This window comes from Eretmochelys imbricata, chromosome 4 (assembly GCF_965152235.1).
Source record: "Eretmochelys imbricata isolate rEreImb1 chromosome 4, rEreImb1.hap1, whole genome shotgun sequence".
Classification (NCBI taxonomy): domain Eukaryota; kingdom Metazoa; phylum Chordata; order Testudines; family Cheloniidae; genus Eretmochelys; species Eretmochelys imbricata.
This window is the reverse complement of record NC_135575.1, coordinates 142,946,972-142,971,384: the sequence shown is the minus strand read 5'-3', so window position 1 is coordinate 142,971,384 and position 24,413 is coordinate 142,946,972. Positions and strand designations below refer to the sequence as shown.

General features: G+C 55.6%; 1 protein-coding gene across 2 annotated transcripts; it reads left to right on the top strand.

Annotated features, from left to right (window-relative positions):
* Positions 1 to 3,898: 3,898 nt before the first annotated feature.
* On the top strand, positions 3,899 to 23,052 carry NAGK (N-acetylglucosamine kinase). Of its 2 annotated transcripts, none has more exons than XM_077816070.1 (10): positions 3,899 to 3,960; positions 14,515 to 14,599; positions 15,572 to 15,670; positions 16,118 to 16,259; positions 17,205 to 17,315; positions 18,636 to 18,748; positions 20,226 to 20,313; positions 21,205 to 21,302; positions 21,457 to 21,535; positions 22,643 to 23,052. In XM_077816070.1, the coding sequence occupies exons 1-10, from the start codon at positions 3,932 to 3,934 to the stop codon at positions 22,828 to 22,830; spliced, it is 1,032 nt and encodes a 343-aa protein (XP_077672196.1). In that variant the 5' UTR covers positions 3,899 to 3,931; the 3' UTR covers positions 22,831 to 23,052. The 2 variants fall into 2 exon arrangements, with proteins under 2 accessions (XP_077672196.1, XP_077672197.1); XM_077816071.1 differs by lacking the exon at positions 3,899 to 3,960 and adding an exon at positions 3,967 to 4,109.
* The last annotated feature ends 1,361 nt before the right edge of the window (positions 23,053 to 24,413 follow it).

Below are 24,413 nucleotides of genomic sequence, written 5' to 3'. Positions count from 1 at the left end.
TGCCACTGATTGCTTTCAGATCTACTGATGAAAAGCGCTATGAAGAGCCAGGTGTTATCATTTGGGGGAGGGATCAATGTCGGCCTCTCCATTCGTACAGTGCCCAGCACACCAGGGCTGTTGCCCTCACATCAATATGAAATAATAAATGAGGACACCGCCTTATATCCATGCCTATTTGGGGGCTACATCAAATCAGGAATCAGACAACAAACTGACCTCAGCCTTGTTCCCACCATCCTGGGTTTGGTGCATAATGCCAGCAGCCTGCTCACAGACTCCTGATCTACCCTCATCCGTGAGCACGGAGGGATAAACATTCCTGGAGACGCGAGGCTGAGCTAACCAGCAGACAATCTCGGCTTGGCTTTGGGAGACACGCTGCTCCTGCGTTCTATTCCTTGCTCTGAATCACCTCACCGCTCTGTGCCTCTGTTTCCCCATCTGTAAAAAGGGGCTTCCTCTCTCTTTCCTATTTCATACAGGTGTGGGGAGGGTTAACTCATAGATTTCCAAGGGCAGAAGGGATCACGGCAATGATCTAATCTGACCTCCTGCATAAGTCAGAGAACTTCCCCACAATAGTCTTTGTTTGAACTAGTGCAGATCTCTTAGAAAAACACCCCATCTTGATTTTAAAATGAATGTTTGTCCAATGCCAGAAGATCCCTGGGTGAGAGGTGCTAGGAAAGTGCAGCTAATAAATAATCATAACAATACCCAGTTCTCACATATTGGCTTGGCAAAATTTGAGTTTTTTAAATATAATTTCAACCGAGAAAATAAATGTTTATTTTAAAGCATTTTTTTTCAATTTTTATTCATTTATATTTTCACAGTTGTGCAAAATGACAAGGGTAAGCTGCGATCACAGGGTGTTGCAAAGATCCCCTACACCCTGCTCCAGCACTATCCTCACCCCAGCGCCTCCCCATTCCCAAAATTAGCATGGTAAAGCACGGGTGGAGGGGATGGAGGCAACTGCCCCCTCCACACACACACACACACACTTAAATAGCACCCCTGCTCCAATTCCACCAATGCCAACATTACAACATGTTTTATACACACCAAGGTGGGACTCAGAGCTCTCAAAAGTACCATTTCATAGGATCATAGACTATCAGGGTTGGAAGGGACCTCAGGAGGTCATCTAGTCCAACCCCTGCTCAAAGCAGGACCAAGCCCCAACTAAATCATCCCAGCCAGGGCTTTGTCAAGCCGGGCCTTAAAAACCTCTGAGGACGGAGATTCCACCACCTCCCTAGGTAACCCATTCCAGTGCTTCACCACCCTCCTAGTGAAATAGTGTTTCCTAATATCCAACCTAGACCTCCCCTCCCCGTTTGTCTTACTGTGCCCAGCTGTCACTTTCTATTAGTATCGACGGAAATAATTTTGCCTTGGTTTGTGTGTGTGTACGCTGAAATCAACATTTACTGATAAAAAGCGAATCCTTCCAAGCCTACTCATCTCGCACTTCCCACCAATAGATCTCAAAACGCTTTACAAGGGAGGCCAGTATCCTTATCCTCATTTCACAATACGGAAACTGAGTCACAGAGCGGGGAAGTGACTAGACCGAGATCACATTCAAGGCCTTGCTCCTACACAGCCGATGAGCCAGAGTCTGCGCTCTGCAGAAACAGATCCCTCATTCTCGGGCGCGGTGCCACTTTTTCTGATGGTTGCCCTGTCGTACGGAAAGGGGGCTGAGAAACATGATAGTAAATTTAATCTGAAATGGTTCTAAATTCTCATGAGCTCCAGCCAAAGCTGGCCAGTGCTCCTCCTAGCCCTCTCCCTGCCGTCTCGCACTCAGGTGCCCCCGTACCCCACTGTCCATGCCCAGGAAGGTGCGCCTACGTGCCATAAAATACAAATAATAACCAACTGTGGAGACTTCCTCATCCAGTCTCGCTTCCTCTTGCTGACGGATACTGGCCTGTCTTTTGCAGAAGAGGACACTGAGGCTGGCTTTGAACTGAACTAAGGTAAAATGCTGCTTGTCCTTGCTGGGAGTAACAAGCAGGGGTGGCTGCCAGGGGTGGGCTAGCACTGCCGAGGGCTCGCGTCTGCCTGTGGCTCTAGACAGACATCTCTGTGCACAGATTCATGGATTCCAAGCCCAGAAGGGACCATTGTGATCACCTAGTCTGACCTCCTGTCAAACACAGGCCAGAGGCCTGCCCCACAATAATCCCTAGAGCCGAGCTTTTACAAAACCAGCCAACCTTGATCTGAAACTTGCCAGTGATGGAGAATCCACCACGCCCCTTGGTAGGTTGTTCCAGTAGTTATTCACTCTCACCATTAAAAATGTACGCCTTATTTACGTCTGCATTTGTCTAGCTTCAAGTTCCAGCCAATTAGATTGTATTAGACCTTCCACTGTGGGACTGAAGAGTCCATCATTAAATATTTGTTTCCCAGGTAGGTACTTATAGACTGGCCTCAAGTCCCCACCCCCTTAACCATCTCTGTGTTAAACTAAACAGATTGAGCTCCTGGAGTCTCTCGCTGTATGGCAGGTTTTCTAGTCGGTTATCCCTACTGAATCAATAAGCAATAATCATTCATGCTGTCACATCTGTGCCCATGCAGGGTCCCACTCACCCCATGGTCATGTGGAGCCACCTGGGCTGAACTCCCCTTCTGCTCCAGAGGCCCAGATTCCTCCCCTTTGTGCCAACAGGAGACTCGCCTTCAGCAGTGTGAGGCATATGACACGTAATTGGAGAGTCCTGAGTCCACATCACCCACTGCTGCGGAGGGCCAGGGGAGGAAGGTGCATGATGCTGTCTGTGTGGGCACAGGGGGTGCAGGGTGAAAGGGGCTGGTAGCTCTGGGCTGGGGGGAACACAGGGGTTTCCTGCTGGGGTGAAGGTACTGGCACCGGGGTTGGGGGAAGAGGACTATGCAGTCTGCTCCCTGCTGGGGAGGGGGTGCCAGGGGTTGCATGTTGGGAGGGGGGTGCTGGGAGCTCCCCGCCTGGGGGGAGGCGGGTGCTGGGAGATCAAGCTCCCAGGGGGAGATGAAGGTGCTGGTAGCTGAGGGGCGGGGCGCAGGGATAGGAGTTTTGGGGTGCCCCCAGCTGGGGAAGTTGCTAACAATGCCCTGCTGGGGGGGGGGGCACGCTCCCAGCTGGCGGGAGTGGGGGGAGAGAAAGCTGCATGTCGCTTTCCTGGGGGTCTCTCAGGGGTGGGGAGAGGAAGGTGCTGGCAGCTGGTGGGGGGCAGGGTCCCCTCTGGGGGGACTGAGGGCTCCCTGCTGGGGGAAGGGGCCGGGGTCTAGGCTCCTTCCTGGGGGAGCCAGGGGATCCATTGGGGGGAAGGGGCTGGTGGGGGGGGGTCTAGGCCCCTCCCGGGGGAGGGGTTCCTGCGGGGGGGGGGGCTGGCGATCCCTGCCGTGGGGCGGGGCTAGAGGCTGGCTCATCCGGGGGGCGGGGCTAGACTCCTCCCGGGGGCGGGGCGTTCCCTGCCGGGGGGCGGGGCTAAAGGCTGGCTCCTCCGGGGGGCGGGGCTAGACTCCTCCCGCGGGGCGGGGCGTTCCTTGCCGGGGGGCGGGGCTAAAGGCTGGCTCCTCCCGGGGGCGGGGCGTTCCCTGCCGGGGGGCGGGGCTAAAGGCTGGCTCCTCCGGGGGGCGGGGCTAGACTCCTCCCGCGGGGCGGGGCGTTCCTTGCCGGGGGGCGGGGCTAAAGGCTGGCTCCTCCCGGGGGCGGGGCGTTCCCTGCCGGGGGGCGGGGCTAAAGGCTGGCTCCTCCGGCGGCGGGGCTAGACTCCACCCAGGGGCGGGGCGTTCCCTGCCGGGGGCGGGGCTAGAGGCAGGCTCCTCCCAGGAAGGGGCGGGGCTGGGAGCGCGAGGCTGGGGGGCGGGGCGGGCGCGGGGTCAGCTGACGCGGGCGGGCCGGCGCCGCGGCGGGCGGAGGCTCATGGCTGCGCTGTTCGGCGGCGTGGAGGGGTGAGTGCGAGCCGGGGGTCGCGCTGGGTGGCGCCCTCGGCACCCGACTCCCTGCCCGCGCACCAGCCCGGGTCCTGCGGGCGGGCTCGAGGCAGCCCCCTCCCCAGTGCTGGGGGCAGCCGCTCGCCTCTCTCCGGGGTCCCCCCCCGGTAAGTGTGCGGGGCCCTGTCTCCATCTCGGGCCAAGATCATCCCCCCCCCAGCGTGCGAGCCCCCCCCCCATGTGCAGTGCCTTGCACGCTTCTCGGGCTGAGTGTGCAACCCCCCCTGTGCTGTGCCTTGCACGCTTCTCGGGCTGAGTGTGCAACCCCCCATGTGCAGTGCCTTGCACGCTTCTCGGGCTGAGTGTGCAACCCCCCATGTGCAGTGCCTTGCACGCTTCTCGGGCTGAGATCCCGCAACGCCCCCATGTGCAGTGCCTTGCACGCTTCTCGGGCTGAGATCCCGCAACGCCCCCATGTGCAGTGCCTTGCACGCTTCTCGGGCTGAGATCCCGCAACGCCCCCATGTGCAGTGCCTTGCACGCTTCTCGGGCTGAGATCCCGCAACGCCCCCATGTGCAGTGCTTTGCACGTTTCTCGGGCTGAGTGTGCAACCCCCCATGTGCAGTGCCTTGCACGCTTCTTGGCCTGAGATCCCCCCATGTGCAGTGCCTTGCATGCTTCTCGGGCTGAGATCCCCACCCCCCCCATGTGCAGTGCCTTGCACGCTTCTCAGGCTGAGTGTGCAACCCCCCCCCCCCGTGCAGTGCCTTGCACGCTTCTCGGGCTGAGATCCCCCACCCCCCCATGTGCAGTGCCTTGCACGCTTCTCGGGCTGAGTGTGCAACCCCCCATGTGCAGTGCCTTGCACGCTTCTCGGGCTGAGTGTGCAACCCCTCATGTGCAGTGCCTTGCACGCTTCTCGGGCTGAGATCCCCCACCCCCCCCCATGTGCAGTGCCTTGCACGCTTCTCGGGCTGAGATCCCGCAACGCCCCCATGTGCAGTGCTTTGCACGTTTCTCGGGCTGAGTGTGCAACCCCCCATGTGCAGTGGCTTGCACGCTTCTTGGCCTGAGATCCCCCCATGTGCAGTGCCTTGCATGCTTCTCGGGCTGAGATCCCCCCCCCCCCCCATGTGCAGTGCCTTGCACGCTTCTCGGGCTGAGATCCCCCACCCCACCCCCATGTGCAGTGCCTTGCACACTGCTAGGCCTGAGTCCATTCATAGAATATCAGGGTTGGAAGGGACCTCCGGAGGTCATCTAGTCCAACCCCCTGCTCAGAGCAGGACCAATCCCCAACTAAATCATCCTCCCCCATATGCAATGCCTTACACACTTCTTAGGCTGAGAGTCCACTTTACACCCCCTCCCAACGTACAAAGCCGTTACACCCATGTGTACCTGAGGGGATGACTGGTACTGGTGTCTGGCATGTGATGCGGTATCTGGGATACCATGTTGCCCCCCAGGCTGCCCTAGCTTTGTGAAGACCCAAAGGATGGCTGAGAGATTTCTCTGTGTGATGCATGGGCCACAGACTTGTTATCAACCCAGCCCTCTGCAGGGCAGGTGCTTGTGCTCCCCAGCTGTCACTCTCAGGCTGGAAGAGGGTTTCCCCAGGCCCGCCTCCCTGGATTTTGGGGTAATTGAAATCCTGGTGTCAGACTCTGTGGCATCAGTTTCACAGCTGGGGAAGATTGTGCTGAGCCCAGCCCGTGGGGCAGTGGCCTTTTTTAAAGGCATTGCAGATCACTTGTACCAGGGAAACTGGCTCTGGGTCAGGAGGGGTGTTGCAGGTGCCTGGTTGAGTGTTATTTGGTGCGCCCAGCCCGGCACAAGTCCCACTATATGGCATGGTCCCTGCTCCGGGGTGAGTCTATAATCCAGTGACAAGTGTATGGAGGGGAAAACAGAACCATATTTACATGGGTGCAACCTTGCAGAATCAGCCCATGTGCAATAATCTACCCACTTGATGGGTAGGAAAAACCAAGGGTGATATCTGGCTTAATGAGAACACTGCACCTATCTAACCCACGGGCCTTGCCTACATGACCGATGCTTTGCTGGAATAGATACGCTGGCAGTAGGGTTGCCAACATCCTAATTGCACAAAACCAAACACTGTAGCTCCGCCTCTTCGCTGAGGCCCTGCCCCTTCTCCGAGGCTCCGCCCCTGCTCTCTCCATCCCCCTGCCCTCTGTCGCTCACTCTCCTCCACCCTCACTCACTTCCCCCAGGCTGAAGCAGGGGGTTGGGGTGCAGGAGGGGGGTGTGGGCTTGGGCTCTGGGGTGAGGCTGGGGATGAGAGGTTTGGGGTGTGGGAGAGGGCTCTGGGCTGGGGCAGAGGTTTGGAGTGCGGGGGGGTATGGAGCCTGGGCTGGGGTTGTGGCTTCCAGGTGGGGCCAGAAATGAGGGGTTCAGGATGCAGGAGAGGGCACCAGGCTGGGGCAGGGGGTTGGGGTGTGGGGGGGGGGGTGAGGGCTCTGGGAGGGGGGATGAATGGGCTGGGGTGCAGGAGGGGTCTCTGGGCTGGGGCTCAGGGGTTTGGAGTGCAGGAGTGGGTGCAGGTTCCAGCTGGGAATGTGGGCTCTGGAGTGAGGCCAGGGATGAGGGGTATGGGGTGCAGGAGAGGGCTGGGGCAGGGTATTGAGCGGGGGGTGCAGACTCCGGGAAGGAGTTTGGGTACGGGAGGGAACTCCAGGCTGGGGCAGGGGGTTGGAGTGCGAGGTCCCAGCAGCACTTACTGCGGCTCCCAGGAAGCGGCTGCCAGGTCCCTGCAGCTCCTAGGTGCGTGGGCGGCCAGTAGGCTCTGCGCACTCAGCTGCCTTCGCGTCTGCAGGCCGCAGCTCTCATTGGTCGCAGTTCCCAGCCAATGGGAGCTGCGGAGCTGGGACTCGGGGTGCGGGCAGCGCGCAGATCCTCCCTGGCCACCCAAACATCCAGGGGCCACAGGGACCTAGCGGCTGCTTCTGGGACTGCGTGGACCTAGGGCAGGCAGGGAGTCATAGAATCATAGAGTATCAGGGTTGGAAGGGACCCCAGAAGGTCATCTAGTCCAACCCCCTGCTCGAAGCAGGACCAATTCCCAGTTAAATCATCCCAGCCAGGGCTTTGTCAAGCCTGACCTTAAAAACCTCTAAGGAAAGAGATTCTACCACCTCCCTAGGTAACGCATTCCAGTGTTTCACCACCCTCCTAGTGAAAAAGTTTTTCCTAATATCCAATCTAAACCTCCCCCACTGCAACTTGAGACCATTACTCCTTGTTCTGTCACCTGCTACCATTGAGAACAGTCTAGATCCATCCTCTCTGGAACCCCCTTTCAGGTAGTTGAAAGCAGCTATCAAATCCCCCCTCATTCTTCTCTTCTGCAGGCTAAACAATCCCAGCTCCCTCAGCCTCTCCTCATAAGTCATGTGTTCTAGACCCCTAATCATTTTTGTTGCCCTTCGCTGGACTCTCTCCAATTTATCCACATCCTTCTTGTAGTGTGGGGCCCAAAACTGGACACAGTACTCCAGATGAGGCCTCACCAATGTCGAATAGAGGGGAACGATCACGTCCCTCGATCTGCTCGCTATGCCCCTACTTATACATCCCAAAATGCCATTGGCCTTCTTGGCAACAAGGGCACACTGCTGACTCATATCCAGCTTCTCGTCCACTGTCACCCCTAGGTCCTTTTCCGCAGAACTGCTGCCTAGCCATTCGGCCCCTAGTCTGTAGCGGTGCATTGGATTCTTCCGTCCTAAGTGCAGGACCCTGCACTTATCCTTATTGAACCTCATCAGATTTCTTTTGGCCCAATCCTCCAATTTGTCTAGGTCCTTCTGTATCCTATCCCTCCCCTCCAGCGTATCTACCACTCCTCCCAGTTTAGTATCATCCGCAAATTTGCTGAGAGTGCAATCCACACCATCCTCCAGATCATTTATGAAGATATTGAACAAAACCGGCCCCAGGACTGACCCCTGGGGCACTCCACTTGACACCGGCTGCTAACTAGACATGGAGCCATTGATCACTACCCGTTGAGCCCGACAATCTAGCCAGCTTTCTACCCACCTTATAGTGCATTCATCCAGCCCATACTTCCTTAACTTGCTGACAAGAATACTGTGGGAGACCGTGTCAAAAGCTTTGCTAAAGTCAAGAAACAATACATCCACTGCTTTCCCTTCATCCACAGAACCAGTAATCTCATCATAAAGTCTGCCTTAGCCCCAGCCCCCGCTGCGCCGCCAACCGGACTTTTACTGGCCCGGTCGGCGGTGGCCTTCCGGTCAAAAACTGGACACCTGGCAACCCTAGCTGGAGAGCCCCCTAGCACAGATGCAGTTTGTGCTGGCAGAAGAAGTTTTTCTGTCACCATAGAAACAGCACCTCCCCAAAGGACATTAGCTATGCCAACAGGAGTGCTCTCTGTCAGCATAGCTGCGTCTACACTAGCATTTTTAGCTTTGATGGCACAGCTGAGAGTGCTGCTAAGGTGGGTGTTTTTCACACACATTTTCCGACATCGCTATGCTGGAAAATTTTGCAGTGTAGACCCGGCTAAGGTGTGACTTGGAACAGATTTAAGTTAAACCAGTGGCACCTCAGTGTGGACATGCTTGTGTTGGATTAAGCGTGGCTTTCTTTCCCGTTAGCTCAAGCCAGCTCAGAACTGATTTGGTTTAAATGAAACTGAAAGAAAAAATGCTTTAAGCTAGACTGGTGTCGCTTTCCCATGTAGGCGGGCTTCCTTTGTCCCTCTGGAAGAGGAAAACCGCTTACCCTGGGTGATTAGACCTGGACAAGGCTGTTTTATTGGAAGTATGTTTTCCTTCCCAAACCATGTCTTGGAGCTGCTTGGGTTATCTTTGCTGTGTGTGCATAACCGGTCGGGAAGGCTATGATGTGGGGGTGATACCTGATTCAAAACTGCAAGACGGATCTGTGGTCAAAGGTTTCTGCACAGTTCAGCTTCTGAAGTAGCTAACTTTCTCCAGCTCGGTGTTGAGCTACCTTTTGGATTTAGGACTTAAAGTCCATCTGAAATGACAAATCTGTTGTCGGGAGACTTGGTGATGGCTGAATTCAGGGGCACTGCTAGGCCTGCTGTCTGTTGTAACCGGGTTCCTGACATATTTAGCTTTGTGGTTTGAATGGACACAGGTCAGGTTAAAAATCATATTTTTTAAAAAGTCCTCCATTACTTCTGATTGGAAAAAGTTGGTTTTCTTTTCTCCACGCTTGATAACCCAGGGGAACAGACTGGCAAATTTCACTTTGAAATTCTACAAAAACAGCAACAACGAGGAGTCCTTGTGATGAAGTGGGTTCTAGCCCAGGAAAGCTTATGCCCAAATAAATTTGTTAGTCTCTAAGGTGCCACAAGGACTCCTCATTGTTTTTGCTGATACAGACTAACACAGCTACCCCTCTGAAATTCTAGTCACCTTCACTTCCCTATCTCCACTGAAGTGCTGCAAGGAAATCCAGTGGAAGATGTCACGCTGCAAACTTTGATGTTTAAAATGTTTGTGCCTTTTAAAGTTTTGTTAAACTAGTGTTTAACTCTGAATTTTCAGGCCTAAACTGACGGTTCCCCCTTTTTATAAACCAGTGTTTGAAAAGAACCCGTTAGAAATTTGGAACTGAAAACTGCCTCTTCCAAAGTCTCCCTCCTCTCCCCCACCCGTGTGCAAGCTGTCTCCTGATTGCAGGGTTGTTCATGAGCTCTCACAGCGACTGAACATGGCAGATGCAAAGTGTTAGAAGTGTCTCTGTCACTGGAGACGGGGGTGGGGCGGTGGATCACACGGTGATTCCCTGTTCTGCTCATTCCCTCTGGGGCACCTGGCACTGGCCACTGTCGGAAGACAGGAGACTGGGCTAGATGGACCTTTGGTCTGACCCAGTCTGGCCGTTCTTATGAAGACTTCTTAATACTTTCATTTCTAAAAGGGGGAGGGGGGGAACATGCGCAGATCTTACTGCGTTTAAAGGTGAATTGCACATCTAATGCCTGGTCTTCCCCCCAAAATTGTCTTGTATGTGTTAAAAATCTATTGAGCCAGATTCATGCATGGGGGGACAGGGTGCAACCCCATTAAAATCTATTTAATGCCTATTGTACTGTAATTTCCGAAGAGCTGCTAACGTGTCCAGTCTGTAGAACTAAATAATACAGTCCTGTCCCAGAGAAGCTTGAAATAGCAGGAGCTACTATAACTATATAAAGGAAATCCTTACTTTACACAGCGCACTCTTGGCCTGCGGAACTCATTGCCACAGGAAAATGATGGAGGCCAAGAGGTTTCAGAAAGGATTTCTTTGAGATTTAGATGGATCACAGAAAATCCATAGTCCAAATAAGATAAACTAGAGGGCTATAAATCATTCATTAGCGAATGGGTTAGGATGAAACTGCCCCTGTGAATGGGTTATTCTGTAGTTGTCCACTACAAAGACCTTGCATCTTCCCCTGAAGGCACTGGCCAGTAAGACAGGCAGGAGAGTGGACTAGATGGATCATTGATGTTGTTAATACCATAGGCGCTTAGGGGGCGATTGAGATGAGCTCCGTTTGCTAGTGGCCACACAAATATAAAAATATAACAGGAAGCTACGATCTACATTGACCAGACACGGGCTGGAAACGGCAGCAGAGGTGAAGTGGTCACATGTCCAAGGCCGCCCGGCAAGTCCGGACTAGAACGCAGCCGTGCTGACTCACAGTCCGGTGCTCTCCCCACTAGACAACGCTGCCTTGCTCTGTGGCCTGGCAATTCCTGTTCTGCTGGGAAGATGAGGGGGAGTCTCACAGAAGACCACATCGCCCTGCCCGTGGGAAGGGGGAAGCTGAGCCCTCTTAACCCAGCCCTGGCCTTGGCCTGGTTAGCGGTGAGATTTAAGGTAATTTGAGACAACGCTGGCCTGGCTGAGACCCCCTCTGAGTGGGAGCGAGAGACTTCCTGGTTCTCTGAGTGATCCCTGCCCCATTCGCGCCACTCAAGCAAGGTGAATGCAGTTAAAAAGTTCAGCTGTGTACCTGCCCAGCCTTCTGCCCAAGGCTCAGAACAGGGGAGCTGGCGAGAGGATCTCCGGATCTGCCAGGTTGTTACTGTAATTGCACTTGTTGCCATGGCTGCATGTGTGAAAGGGGAAGATACCAAGATGAATCCGAGGAAGGCAGCTCCAAAGACAAAGCATGTGCCCATGCTGCAGTTCTCTGTACCCCGTCCTCGCCCAGGGTCTGGTTATTGTCCTCACTGTGCCCTCCAATGGTTTGCTTGTAATCTGGTTGAAGAGAAACTTGTCTGGGAGGAAGGGACCCCTTTCACATTGCTTTGTTCTCACGCACTGGGAAACGCCCATTGTGGAAGAGGAAGTGTGCCTGGTAAGTGTCTTGTGCAACAGTGTAGCCACACCCCACTCTAATAAATCCAGATTACGAACCAAAAGTCTTCTGGACCCAGATCCTCCAAGGTATTCAGGCTTCTCATTTCCATCCTGATCCACAAAGATCCATTGATTTTTGTTTCAGAGTAACAGCCGTGTTAGTCTGTACTCGCAAAAAGAAAAGGAGTTCTTGTGGCACCTTAGAGACTAACCAATTTATTTGAGCATGAGCTTTCGTGAGCTACAGCTCACTTGAGCTGTAGCTCACGAAAGCTCATGCTCAAATAAATTGATTTTTGTGGAAGTTAGAACCCTAAATATCTCGTGGATCTGGCCCCCTTGCTGATGCAGAGTCATAGACCAAGTGAGATTTTTTAGAAGTGCCTAAGGAAATTGAGCACCTGACTGTTGATGGCTTTCAGTGGGTGCCTAATTTCCTTAGGCACTAAAAGGATCACTCTGAGGTCCTGCATAAGTGGCTGGAGAATTGCACCGTTCCTAGCCCCCATTCAGGCTGCTCTGGTGTCTGTCTGCAACACGTAGCAGAGGCTTTGCAGCTGACCTTTAGGAACAGCTGAGCCCCGGGGATGCTTGTTGGGTGGCGCAGGCCTGTGGGGCACTGGGAGGTTTGCACACTTAGCCCCTGATCCTCTGCATGGAGCCCTACAGGTCTGGAGATTTGCCTGCACTGAGCTTGTCGTCACAGGATTGGGGCCTTATTCAACGAGGTAACACCGCACTGCCTCTTAAACCATAGACTGCATCCTTGGCATTTGAATTCAGGTCAAATGTACCCTGAACGTGGGTGACATCACACCAGCCTTGCTGTGCTCTGCAGGACGCCTGGGTTCATGGATGGTGGGGGGTTTCTCCTTTCAGTGGGCTGGGAAGGGACTCTGGCCTCATGTAAACGAAAACAGAAAAGCTTCACTGAGTCTCATGCTTCAGGACTTGAGTTGGTAACCTGCGAGTCTAGCGGAGATCTCCCCCTTCCTCCACTTCCCCCCAAGAGACGTCGCCCGCAGCATTGCACAGCTCGCTGGTCGCGTTTGTCGGGGAAGGGCTGCCGTCCACTGGGGCCGGAGCAGGATGGCGGAGTGAATGGGCCAGTGAGCTGTCCCCACAGAGCAATTTACGGCTCGTCCGTAGAAGGGGTCTGCGCTGGGGGTGTTACACTGAAGCCTGCCCCTGCCCCTCGCAGCCATGGTGGGCGGGTGTCCAGGCGGGCTTGCAGTGGTCTGCATTGGAAAGAGGGGACGGTGCTCTGCGGAGGTGGAATGTGATTGTAGTGCGGGATGACGAGTCTCCTGCACTTAGGGTCCTGCACTTAGGACGGAAGAATCCAATGCACCGCTACAGACTAGGGACCGAATGGCTAGGCAGCAGTTCTGCGGAAAAGGACCTAGGGGTGACAGTGGACGAGAAGCTGGATATGAGTCAGCAGTGTGCCCTTGCTGCCAAGAAGGCCAATGGCATTTTGGGATGTATACGTAGGGGCATAGCGAGCAGATCGAGGGACGTGATCGTCCCCCTCTATTCGACATTGGTGAGGCCTCATCTGGAGTACTGTGTCCAGTTTTGGGCCCCACACTACAAGAAGGATGTGGATAAATTGGAGAGAGTCCAGCGAAGGGCAACAAAAATGATTAGGGGTCTAGAACACATGACTTATGAGGAGAGGCTGAGGGAGCTGGGATTGTTTAGCCTGCAGAAGAGAAGAATGAGGGGGGATTTGATAGCTGCTTTCAACTACCTGAAAGGGGGTTCCAAAGAGGATGGCTCTAGACTGTTCTCAATGGTAGCAGATGACAGAACGAGGAGTAATGGCCTCAAGTTGCAGTGGGGGAGGTTTAGATTGGATATTAGGAAAAACTTTTTCACTAGGAGGGTGGTGAAACACTGGAATGCGTTGCCTAGGGAGGTGGTGGAATCTCCTTCCTTGGAAGTTTTTAAGGTCAGGCTTGACAAAGCCCTGGCTGGGATGATTTAACTGGGAATTGGTCCTGCTTCGAGCAGGGGGTTGGACTAGATGACCTTCAGGGGTCCCTTCCAACCCTGATATTCTATGATTCTATGATTCTATGATTCCTGCCTGCGGGGCAGGTACGGTGTGGATGGGGATGTGCCGCTCCCGGGCCTTGGCTATGCAATTCAGCTCTGACCTGGAGGGACCAACTGTAGGGGTTAGAGCTCCGTCTGCATGGCCCGTTTGGTGTGGGGTCTCTCTATGGTGTGGCCATCAATCTGCTGGGAACTGCACTAAGACCTTCCAAACTCATTTCATGTGCGCCGGGGATGGTTACTACGGACCTGAGGTGAAGTCCCACTAGCAAGCTAGAGGCGCAAGGTTCTCTCTGCCTTTAGCCAGAGCCAGCCAGTCCGTCCCCCACATGTGCCCTTCTAAGAGGATCATCTTCTATGTCTGGCTTCCAAAATAAACAGAACCCCAGGCCCAAAAGCATCCCCTACGAATCAGTGTTCGGGCTGCACAGTGGAGAACAGAGCAAGGCAGACAGCTGGGTAAGGCTGGGCCAAACAGACACACAGGCTAGTTCTCCACCCACTCTCATCTGGCCCTGTAATTTCCCTGCTGGTGAAAGGAATGGGAGGGAGACAGTGTAATATTACAACAGCTCTAAATGGGGAAGGGGGAGGAAGAAAAATAAACTTCCTTGTGTATCGTGAATGTCAGTGTTGCCAGAAGTAGCCGGGTGCCTCAGGCTAACTGGAGATTTTGTTCTAACATTTTCACAACCCATTCCAATGTAGCTTGGGAGAAATAATTTGCATTTAAATATCATTCAGAGAGCATTTGCCATCCCAGCAAAGCCCTTTGTATTACTAACGTGGAGCAAGCAAAAGATGCACGAAGGAAAAGCTAGTGTAGACAGGACAGGTGTTTTGCGTGCGCCATGTCGTCCAGACATAAGCAGAGCTGCCTTCAAACTCGGTGGCTAAAGTACCTGGGCCCTAGTTCTGCTCCGTCATCCATGGGGAATCATGGTGACTTTCCCCAACCTAGAGGCACCCTGCAGAGATCTCTGAGTGGCTGAGGTGGTATTTCTCCCAGCACCTTCCTGGAACTTTGCCTCTGGAGCGGCTGCTCACCCAGCCTTACTGGAGGGGGGTTGCATGAGCCCATTTTACACTGAACTGGCATGTGTGTGCCCTTGGTTCCTTAGCGGGGGGACCCACTCCAAGGTGGTGCTGATATCTGAAGATGGCAAGATCCTGGCAGAGACCGACGGGCCCTGCACTAACCATTGGGTAAGGACCACGCAGCACGTGGCAGGCGCTGCTGGGGCTAGAGGGATCCGGGATGTTGTTACCGGGTGAGGGTGCTGCTACAGCAGTCAAGCCTGGGGGTGATTAGTGATAGCTGGGGGGGGGGGGGTTTAATTTGCATGCTATTACCCAGAGTGCACTTCTTGTGGTCACTTTGTTACCTCTATTTTCCAAGCTCTGGGAAGAAACCAGTTGGCCCCCGCTAGGCCAGCAGAGAGCCCATGCGTTTAACCCCTGCTGTGCTGGTTGAGTTACAGCCGGATGGGGCGTGCAGACTCTTAGAACCAGTTAGGCAGACCGAGTTAGCTAACATCGCACCCTTGGTCCTCGGCCTGACACCCCACCAAGAAAGCGGGGGGCTAAAACCCAAGCCCCCAGGCTGCCTTGAGGTGTCCGAAGTCCAGATCTCAGTTCTGATGCTGGGGTCCCCGTCTTCAGAATGGGCCCAGCCCCAAGAAATCAACACGTTGAGATGTCTGAGTTCTGGATTCAGACTCAGCACCTGCCCTTGGACCGGGGCTATGCTACAGACTCTGCTGGCACAGGGGTGTGAAGAGGTGGGACCCCGACTGACAGAGTTGGGCTGGCAAAAGCCCCCAGTGTAGATGTAGCTATGCCAGAACACCCATGCTTTTGCCAGTGTTGCTTAGTATGCACGGGGAGGATGCTGGGGCCGGCCTGGAATAAGCTATCCCAGCGGAAGCACGGTTTGGCTGGTATAAGCTGCATCCACACTAGGCTCCTAGTGTGGACTGCTATGGTGATGGGTGTGGAACACCCCCCTCCTTCCAGAGATCACTGAGCCAAGCACTTCTGGGCGGGAAGGGGGGATGCCTGGCTCTAGTCTGCATGTTAGTCCCAATCCTGGGGGGTTAGCACGGGAGCAGCTTGTCCACAGCAAAGTGGAAGGGTTTAATGAGAAATGTTTGTTGCCCTCCCCCCCTCCCTGGCTAGCTGGTCGGCTCGGACAAATGCCTGGAAAGGATCAATGAGATGGTCAGCGAGGCCAAAGGCAAGGCAGGCGCCAACCTGCAGGTTCCCCTCCGCTCGCTGGTGAGTTACCCGGGCGTCAGCACGAGCCCTGCCGGCTCTGCGACGTGGGCTGCTCAGGGGCGCAGTCAGATCAGAGGGGAGGGAGGCTGGTCCTGTGGCTAGAGCACAGGCCAGGAGATTGGGGCCCGGTTCTCAGACTGAGTCCTTGGGGTGTCGTTTCCCAGCCGCTCCCCAGTACTGCCGGGTAAGAGACCGGGGGCAGCAGGGGAAAACCTCTGCCCAGTGCTCAGAGAGGGTCAGGAAAGCGAATGGTGGGCGGGTCTGAGGAATGAGATGCAGAACAACGTGGGAAATGCTGTATGATCAACAGGACGCCCGGCCGGCTAGGAACGGCAGGATCCGCAGCTTGTGCTGGGCTGGGGCGGAGGGGGCCCGGGCTGCCCAATGCTGGTGAGGAGGGGCGCGCAGCTCTCGTCTGTCGGACTCATGCAGCGTTTCTGGGCACAGGGGCTGTCTCTGAGTGGAGGGGAGCAGGAAGAGGCCATCAAGAAACTCATCGAGCAGCTGCAGACCCGCTTCCCACAGCTGAGTGAGAACTACTACATCACCACGGACGCCATCGGGGCCATGGCCACAGCTACCGACCACGGCAAGGACCACGCACAGCAGGCTGGGCGCGCGGCTGGGGGCGGGGCAGGGGGGTTCTGAGTGCTGGTCCTGCTGCGGTGCGGGGGGGAAGCCAGGTGGAAACTGACACTATTATCCACCTCCTGTGTTTCCGAGGCTTGGTGGCGGCGTGGGAAGCTGCCCTAGCGGGGCTCTGAGCCCCGGCCTTCTGCCCCGAGGGGCTACGACAGGGATTCTCAAACGGGGGACCCTAGAGGAGTGAGGCGCTGCTGACCATAGGGAAACGTGGGCCCTGTAAACTGGGTGGTGTGCCCTGCTAAGGGCCTGGGCCCAGCCAGCCCTGTCCCCTGAAGTGGTAGCTTGCCAGTGTCCGGTCACGCTGCCTGATGAGCGCCTGATTCCTACCAAGGCTGAAAGAGCCCCGCAGGGGCAGGGAGCTGCCGGGGACGGGGCCACGGGAGCGGTTTGTTGCAGGTTGTCGATGCAGCCAGTGTTGCCTTGCAGGAAGGGTCTGAACAGACCCTGGGCGCAGCGTTAACCCTTCTAGGGCTGGGGCAACCGGCCAGCAGCCGACCGGTCCGCTTGCACCTCCCAGTCCGGCAAGTAACAAGCTCGCACTCTGGCAGTACCACCACTAGGGGGAGCCCTCGTGGTCTCGCCGGTACTTGTGGGAGCATGGGGGAGAACCGGTCCGGCTGCAAGGGAAGCCCAGCGATCAGGCCCGCACGCCCCTTGCTGGAGTCGCTCGCTGTGTGCGGAATAGCGTCGAAAGAGGGAATGACTGGCTCACGTGGCACTGGCCCAGGGTTGGCCCCCAGTGATGGAGGGGTGGGGAGCTTGGAGAGGTAGGGGGACAGTGGGCCTGGGGGCAGCAAAATACAAGTTTGCCTAGAGTGCCATTTTTCCTAAGCCTGGCCCCGGTCACCTGTTGGCTTCAGGCCCGTAAGCCCTTCCCTCTCTCCCGTAGGTGGCGTGGTGCTGATCTCGGGAACCGGTTCCAACTGCAAACTCATCAATCCCGACGGGTCGGAGGTTAGCTGTGGAGGGTGGGGTCACATGATGGGAGACGAGGGGTCAGGTAAGCCATGGGGCGCGTCTCCTTGCCGAGGAGTTCTGGGGATGCTGGGGCTGGGCGGAGGGGGGCCTGGGCCAGCGGCTAGCTATGTCTGACTGATTCCTGAGCCTGTGGGTCTCTCATCCCACCCTGCTTGCTGCCCTGCTGAGCGAGCCAGAACAAATCTGGGCCTCTCGCCCTGCCAGCGCCTTGGGGAGGCTGTTCCTTGCCCAGCGGGGAACAGCAGGCGCTGCAGAGAGGCTGAAAGTCTCTCAGTGAGTCCCTGGCTCTCAGATGAGAGGTGGCCTGCAGCGTTGTCCTTCGGGGGAGCAGTGGCAGATCAGGAATTGAAGGGTAAAAGCTCTTACGGGAACATCGTTGTTATAATATATAACGCACGGGAAATCCAGAATTACGGTTACAAGGCACTCGGATGTAGGGAAACTAGCAGGTATGGGATCTGAATGTCCTTAATTCTGCCCCCCCCACGGGAGATGCCCAGAGAGAACCAGAAACTCAGGCTCCCTTTTCCATCCGTAACGGTTTCCTCTTGGCAGCGATCTCACAAATGACAGTGTTCTCCGTGTAGCCGTTCCATGGTTGTGCTGGCCCCAGCCTCCTTTGTACTCCGTGTTCCATAGAGACAAACCTGATCAGACAAATGGCCAGCGGATGGCCGCATCTGATTCTGTGGGGGTCTGTCGCTGGCAGTTCTTTGCAGCTTGCAGAGTCGGGCCCTATAACGTCCCGTGATCTAAGTCATGAGACATGGAACTAGCGTCTCTCCAGTGGAGACATAAAACCAGTTATAGACCATGGGGCATGTTTTCAATTCTCCGCCTGCAAAGCTGTCCAAGTGGGCTGCTGTTCGGAACTAAAGCCAGGGGCTGTGGATTTCCTAAAGCTCTTGATCTGAAAATAACACTTCTTAGGGCTTGTCTGCATGGGGAATCTATTCTGGAATAAGATAAGTGTGAATTTAAAGGGCTGCCGCTATCCTGGTCAGTTTCCCCATGTAGATAAACCCTTAGGGTAGCTATGAAAGGAGCAAAGGTGGGAGGCCGGTGTTGTGAAGGGGACAGAGTTAAGGTTACCTGGGTACTTTCTCTACTTTCTAATGTTTGGGTTTCTTGTCAATTTTGCCTGTTAAATGCACAATTTCCTGGCTCTGTACTGGTGGCTTCTGGGTACCTCCAGCATCCTCGCAAGGGTATTTTACTGACCTGTCCTCTCCACCAAACCCAAGTCCATCACTGGCACTGCTGGATCCGTCCGGCAGCAGCTCAGCTCTGGGTTAGTGAAGCCAAGCCTAACCGCCTGCCTCGTGTGGCCTCTGTTCTGCAGCTTTCTGGATCGCACACCAGGCTGTGAAGATTGTGTTCGACTGCCTGGACAACCTGGAAGTGCCGCCCCACGACATCGGCTACGTCAAGCAGGCCATGTTCGATTACTTCCAGGTACCTGGCCGAGCCACCCGGGTGCTGCCGGAAGAGGGCGCGGCTCGAGGCGGGGAGATGGGACCAGGCTGGGTCTGGCGTCTCAGAGGGGTGGCGAGCCTGACGCTTTGCTGGGTGCTTGGCACCTCTTGTGATCAGGGCCCCGGGTCGTAGCTGTTGGTCTCCTGCTTCTCCAGAGCCCTCTGAAGGGCGCTGCTGTGCGGCTTGCAGCATGGCACGCACCGGCTTCTCTCCTCGGCACGCTTGCCTGTGGGAACGCACAAAGCCTGGCCCCCTGGAGTGACCACGCCTGGGTTAAAGGACGTGGGGGCCCTGTGCCCCCCCCACCTTCCATAACTAGATAGCAAAGCACCCCTACCCCATACATCCCCCACCCCCTCAGAGAGCCCCATAAGCCCCTCACCCCACACACAGACCCCCGAATGCCCCCTCTCCATCAGCCCCCACTTGTCCTGACAGCCCCCCCCATCCCAGCAGCCTACATCCCACTCACCACAGCCCCAAATACCTCAGTCCCATCCTCCGTGCCGTCCCACTCCCACCCGACATCTCCCACTGCCCCCCAACTTGCCAACATTCTCCACTCGCCCCAACTCCCTCCCCCCAAAGACTCCCCACTCACCCTATGGCCCCTATCGACTTGTCCCAGCCCCTCACCCACCACCCTGGGACCTTCCTGGCCACGCTCTGGTGCCCCCCCCAGCGGTTTAGCACTTCATTCCCATCCTGGATTAACGTGGCTCCTCCTGATCCTGGCCACTTAACCCCACGCCACTCAGGTTTGGCACGGCCGTCCCTCCATGCCAGGGAGTGGGGGGCAGCCCTCAACTTGGCAGCCATCGGTACGGGATGGAGAGGGGTCTGGCTCGGGGAGCTGGGTCTAGCTCACCCTTTCAGTCTTGCACTCTCCAGTCGCTGCCTGGTGTCTCCCTCTCCCGCACTGTCCAGCCACCACCGTTCCCACGCGCCGCGTTGCCGTGGGTACCTGGAGCTGAGCGTGCCAGCAGACTGGGGGTGGCTGGGATGGGCAGTGGGGTGGGGACACTGGTTTCTTAATGGCAGCCCCCACAGTCTGAGGAAGGGGCCCCGAGCAGAGGGTCAGGCTGGGACCCCCCCTTCGCCGCTTCACACAGTGCAGGGCGGCCCCCTTCCACGCCTGAGCCACGGCCGAGGGGAGGCTCTTCCAGCCCTGCCCACGGTGCCCAGCTCGCGAGCGCCAGCAGGGGACCCTGATCACGGGCCAACGTGGCTGTGGCTTCGGCTTCCAGGTTACGCTCAGTGGTTCCCCTCCCATCGCCCCACAGGGGAGCTTTGCCACACCCGAGCCTGGCTGAGAAGGGGCGGCGAGAGGTTACTTTGTTAAGGGATTAGTTTTGCAGAGTCCAGCTAATGCAGCCCTCGGGCCCTTTCCCCTGCTCCAGTCTGCACTCCGGCTACAGCCACACGCATCATCCCTGCGTATCTTGTGTCCCTCCAGGTCTCTGACAGGATGGGCCTCTTGACGCATCTCTACCGGACGTTCGAGAAATCCAAGTTTGCGGGATTCTGCCAAAAACTAGCCGAGGGTATTGGAGGGACTTTGTCCTGGGTGGTTTTGGTTACTCCTCCATTCCGGTTCTTGGGCGGCACCCATCCCCTGGGTGTCTGGGCACGTGGTAGGGCAGAGACAGCCTGACGGGAGACCTGGGCAGGACTTTGTTCAAAAGGCTGGAATCGCTGGGTAGTAGATTTCTGCTGCTGGCTGCCAGCACAAAGAGGGGGCAGCGTGTGGGAGCGGAGGGCCCAAACCTTGGGCCGTATCTGCAGAGCACACGTATTGCTCTGATCCCATCACGTACTACTTAACTCTGCCTGCTGGGATGGGGGAAATCTGTACACCTCCCATGCAATTTACAGTAAAGCTCCCTGGGGCAGCTCTGACGTGGCTGAATAGGCTGCATTGCAAACGGACATGGGGTGTGAACAGGCCACCCCCCTGAGCGACAGAGTTCTGTGACCAAACCCCGGTCTAGACAGGGCTATGGTGGGAGAGCTTCTCCCGGTGACAGCGGCATTGGCTCTCGCGGACGGGAGCAGCTCTCCTGGCCCCATGCTGGTGTCTTCACTAAAACTCTGCTGCAGTGGTGGACAGGTAGACGCGCCCTGGGTCTCCGCAGTGCAGGCTATAAATAAGCCTCCTCTATAATCCCCTTTTGGTCTAGGTCACTCAGCTTTGAGACTCTTCCCCTGCGGCGTGAAGTCTCCCCGGCACGTGCTCTGCCCTGTTTGTTAGAGAGTTCTAGTCAAATCCCTTTGGCCGCTTTTAAATTATCCGGGTGAAAACGTTCATTGTAAACCGGCTGCTGCCTCTCTCTCTGGACGGGAGCAAGCCCGGCAGCATTGTAACCGGAATCGCTTCCCCTAGTGCCCCTCTGTAGCCACCACGGCCCCTGCTTTCCTTCTCTTCTCCTGCTCAGGTGCCCAAGCGGGGGACCCTCTTTGCGGTCACGTTTTCAACAAGGCTGGGGAAGTCCTGGCTCGACACATTGTAGCCGTGCTGCCAAAAATTGACAAGGTAACGACCAGAGGGCCTGACTCCACTGGGCCTGAAACGCGGCCGGGAGAGCTTGCCAGCCTCAGGCCTCCTGCTCCGTCTGTGCTGTGCAGCATTTTGCCCTGATTTTCAGCACGGGCTTGGGTTACAATCGGTAATTCTGCTTTCCCCCTAGAGTCTCTTCCGAGGCGAGCTGGGGCTGCCAATCCTGTGCGTGGGCTCCGTGTGGAACAGCTGGGAAATGATGAAAGAAGGTGAGCCAGAAAACCGGGCAGAGGGGGAGGCCTTGGGGTGAGGGTGCGGGAGTGGAAGGGATCTGGGTCCTATTCCTAGCTGTGCTCTTGGGCGAGTCACTGAGCCTCTGTGCCCCGATCCCTGCAAATTCTGAGTCTGCTGCCGTGTGTCGCCTGACCCAAAGTTGGGTAAATATAATTGTAACTTGAGGATTAACAGGTTCTTGTCCCAAGATCAGGCCCAATTAGATTATTATAAAATTATCATATAATTGGGAACCCTGATGTGTACATGTGCAACACTCCCACCATAGGAACTCTTTATATGTATTTATAAATATATAATTTATTAATAATTTAGCAAAGTTATACACACAAACTCAACAAGGCAGATAGAGACAATACAGAAAGTACATTTGGACGACCACACATACACCCTTATCTATCTTAATCTACTTAACCATTATCTTTCTCATCACTGTCATTGTCCTCACCTTCCCCAGTGGCCATCATTCTGGCCTCTCCCAAGGGCTACATCTCTCCAAGCTTCCGCTGCCCTTGGGATGTTACTTTTATAGTAGGTGACAGTGCTGTGACCAATGCATATTCAACAGAGGTCCTTATTTGTATTTCCTCCCCTTAAGGTGTCCGTTTTCTATAGGGTAGTATATGTCTGGTGTTACCCTATTACCAGACATGTCCATTTGCTGTCATGGCACCTTTGCGGTTGGACGTTCTGTCCGGGACCTTCCAGATGCTGGTGTCAGTTATGTTCTGTGAGTGGCTGAGGTTGGTATTCTGGACAAAATTCTGCCTCTTGCCTGCTACTTCCAGTTCCCTAGAACTTACGAGTTACTTAAGTTTATCTATGCCAAAGGTTATAGGCCTCAAGCCTCCCACTATCTACTAAAGCCAAATCGTACAGGATAAAAGCCTGTAGGTTCCTTGCATTACTAACAACTCTCATAAAGCAGGATAAGAAAGCAATGAATAGAATACAGGTAAGCCGGCCCACTGGGCTACACGCGTCCTGGCTCCCTGCCCTTTCGCGCGTCCAGCCCACCCACTGCCCTTGAACGGCACCAGCTATATCGCAGCGTGGCCAGCTGATGCTCTCCCCTCTCTCAGGGTTCCTCAAAGTCCTGGACCAGGCCCGGCCGAAGGAGCTACACAGCATCTTCTCCAAGTTCACCCTCTTGAAGCTGAAACACTCGTCAGCGCTGGGCGGAGCCAGCCTGGGGGCCAAGCACATAGGCCAGGCACTGCCCCTGGACTACACTGCCAATGTGGATGTCTTCTACACACACTCCTTCTAGGGCCCCACGGGGGGACTCCTCTCCTCTCCTCTCCCTCCCTGCCCTGGCCAGTGCGCTCTGCCTGGGCAGCATCCGGCCCCTCGGCCCGATTTTTAAAATTGTTTCTTGGTTTGTGTCTCTGTCGCAGCCTGGGGTGGGGGAATCTAGTTACATATCTGCGGGAATTACAGCTGGCTCTTGTATCAACATGTTTTATAATTTGTCAATAAAAGGTAGCAGACACAGCTGACTCCGTCTGTCTCCTGGGAGCAGAATCTGTTCCTTCTTGTAGGACCTACAGGCCAGAAGGTGGGCCCTGCTCTGAGCTCACAGGAACAACTGCAGACCCCCTGTAGCCAAATCAGCTCTATGCATTCGACGGCAGCAGCTCTCCAAGGATGGGGTGGAGGGGTGCAGGGAGGTGAGTGGATGACAAGCGAACCATCAAGCTGGCTGAAATCCTCCCACTGAAGCGGCCATGATGGCAAACTGACCGGGAACTTCTGTGGGCATAGTTTCCATTTTCTCAAACTTCTGCGCTCCCTTTTGGCGAGCTGAGAATGTTTTACTTGCCGAAAACTAAAACCACCTTCCTCGAACGAATTTCAGCCAACTTGAATTTTTGCTAAACCTTCTCATGAGGAGTCACTTGCTGATCAGCCCAAGTAGCCAAGGCTGGTGGAGTACAGGGAGCAGGAGGTCAGTTAAATGGTTGGAACAAGGGCCGGTTAGGCCACAGGACTCCTGGGTTCTCTCTCCAGTTCTGGACCCAGCTAGCTTTGGAGATCCACACCCGGAGTCCGGTCAGCTGTTGCGCTCCCAGCAGGGACCTCTGATGGCAGCCCAGATCAGAGTGGGGAGCCAGGACCCAAGGGGGCAGCAGGCTCCGCTGGGGAGTAGGGACCCCAGGTGCCGGCCTGAGCCAGGAGCTTGGGTAGCCGTCCAGCTGGGAGTAATGACTAGGCAGCAACGGAATTGACAAGAACGACAGGCAACAGATGTAAGTAATGCACTGTCCAGAGGGACACTGTTGCCCTAACTACATCGACAAAAGCCCTGTGGCCCTCCTGGAGATGGAGTTATGTCATCGGTGTAGGAGGCCAGGGGTTCTCAACCTTTTTCTTTCTAAGTCCACCCCCTCCCCCCCAACAAGATATAAAAACTCCACCGCCCACCTATGCTACTGTTTTTCTGCATATACAAGCCAGGGCTGGCGTTAGGGGGTAGCAAGCAGGACAACTGCCTGGGCCCCACGCCACAGGGTCCTCTGTGACGCTACGTTGCTCAGGCTTTGGCTTCAGCCCCAGGCACTGGGGCTCCGGCTTTCTGACCTGGGCCCCAGCAAGTCTAGTGCCGGCCCTGCTTGGAGGGACCCCCTGAAACCTCCTCGTAGCCCCGCAGTGGGCCCCAGGCCCCTACTTGAGAACTGTTGCAGTAGGGCACTTACATGGATGGGAGCAAGGCTGTCATGTAGACACTCTCAGAGCTGAGTCGGTGTAAGCTGCTTTACGTCAACCTGACGCTGTAGTACAGACCAGGCCTTCGTGGTACAACAGTCGGTTGGGGTTGGGGAACCCTCTGACCGAGTTATCAGCACAGCGCTC

Excerpts from the sequence above, each read along its gene's own strand:
- NAGK (XM_077816070.1), top strand. The coding sequence starts at position 3,932 with ATGGCTGCGCTGTTCGGCGGCGTGGAGGG. Across the intron at positions 14,600-15,571 it reads GGCCCTGCACTAACCATTGG|CTGGTCGGCTCGGACAAATG; the intron begins GTAAGGACCACG and ends CTCCCTGGCTAG. Across the intron at positions 16,260-17,204 it reads GGCCACAGCTACCGACCACG|GTGGCGTGGTGCTGATCTCG; the intron begins GCAAGGACCACG and ends TCTCTCCCGTAG.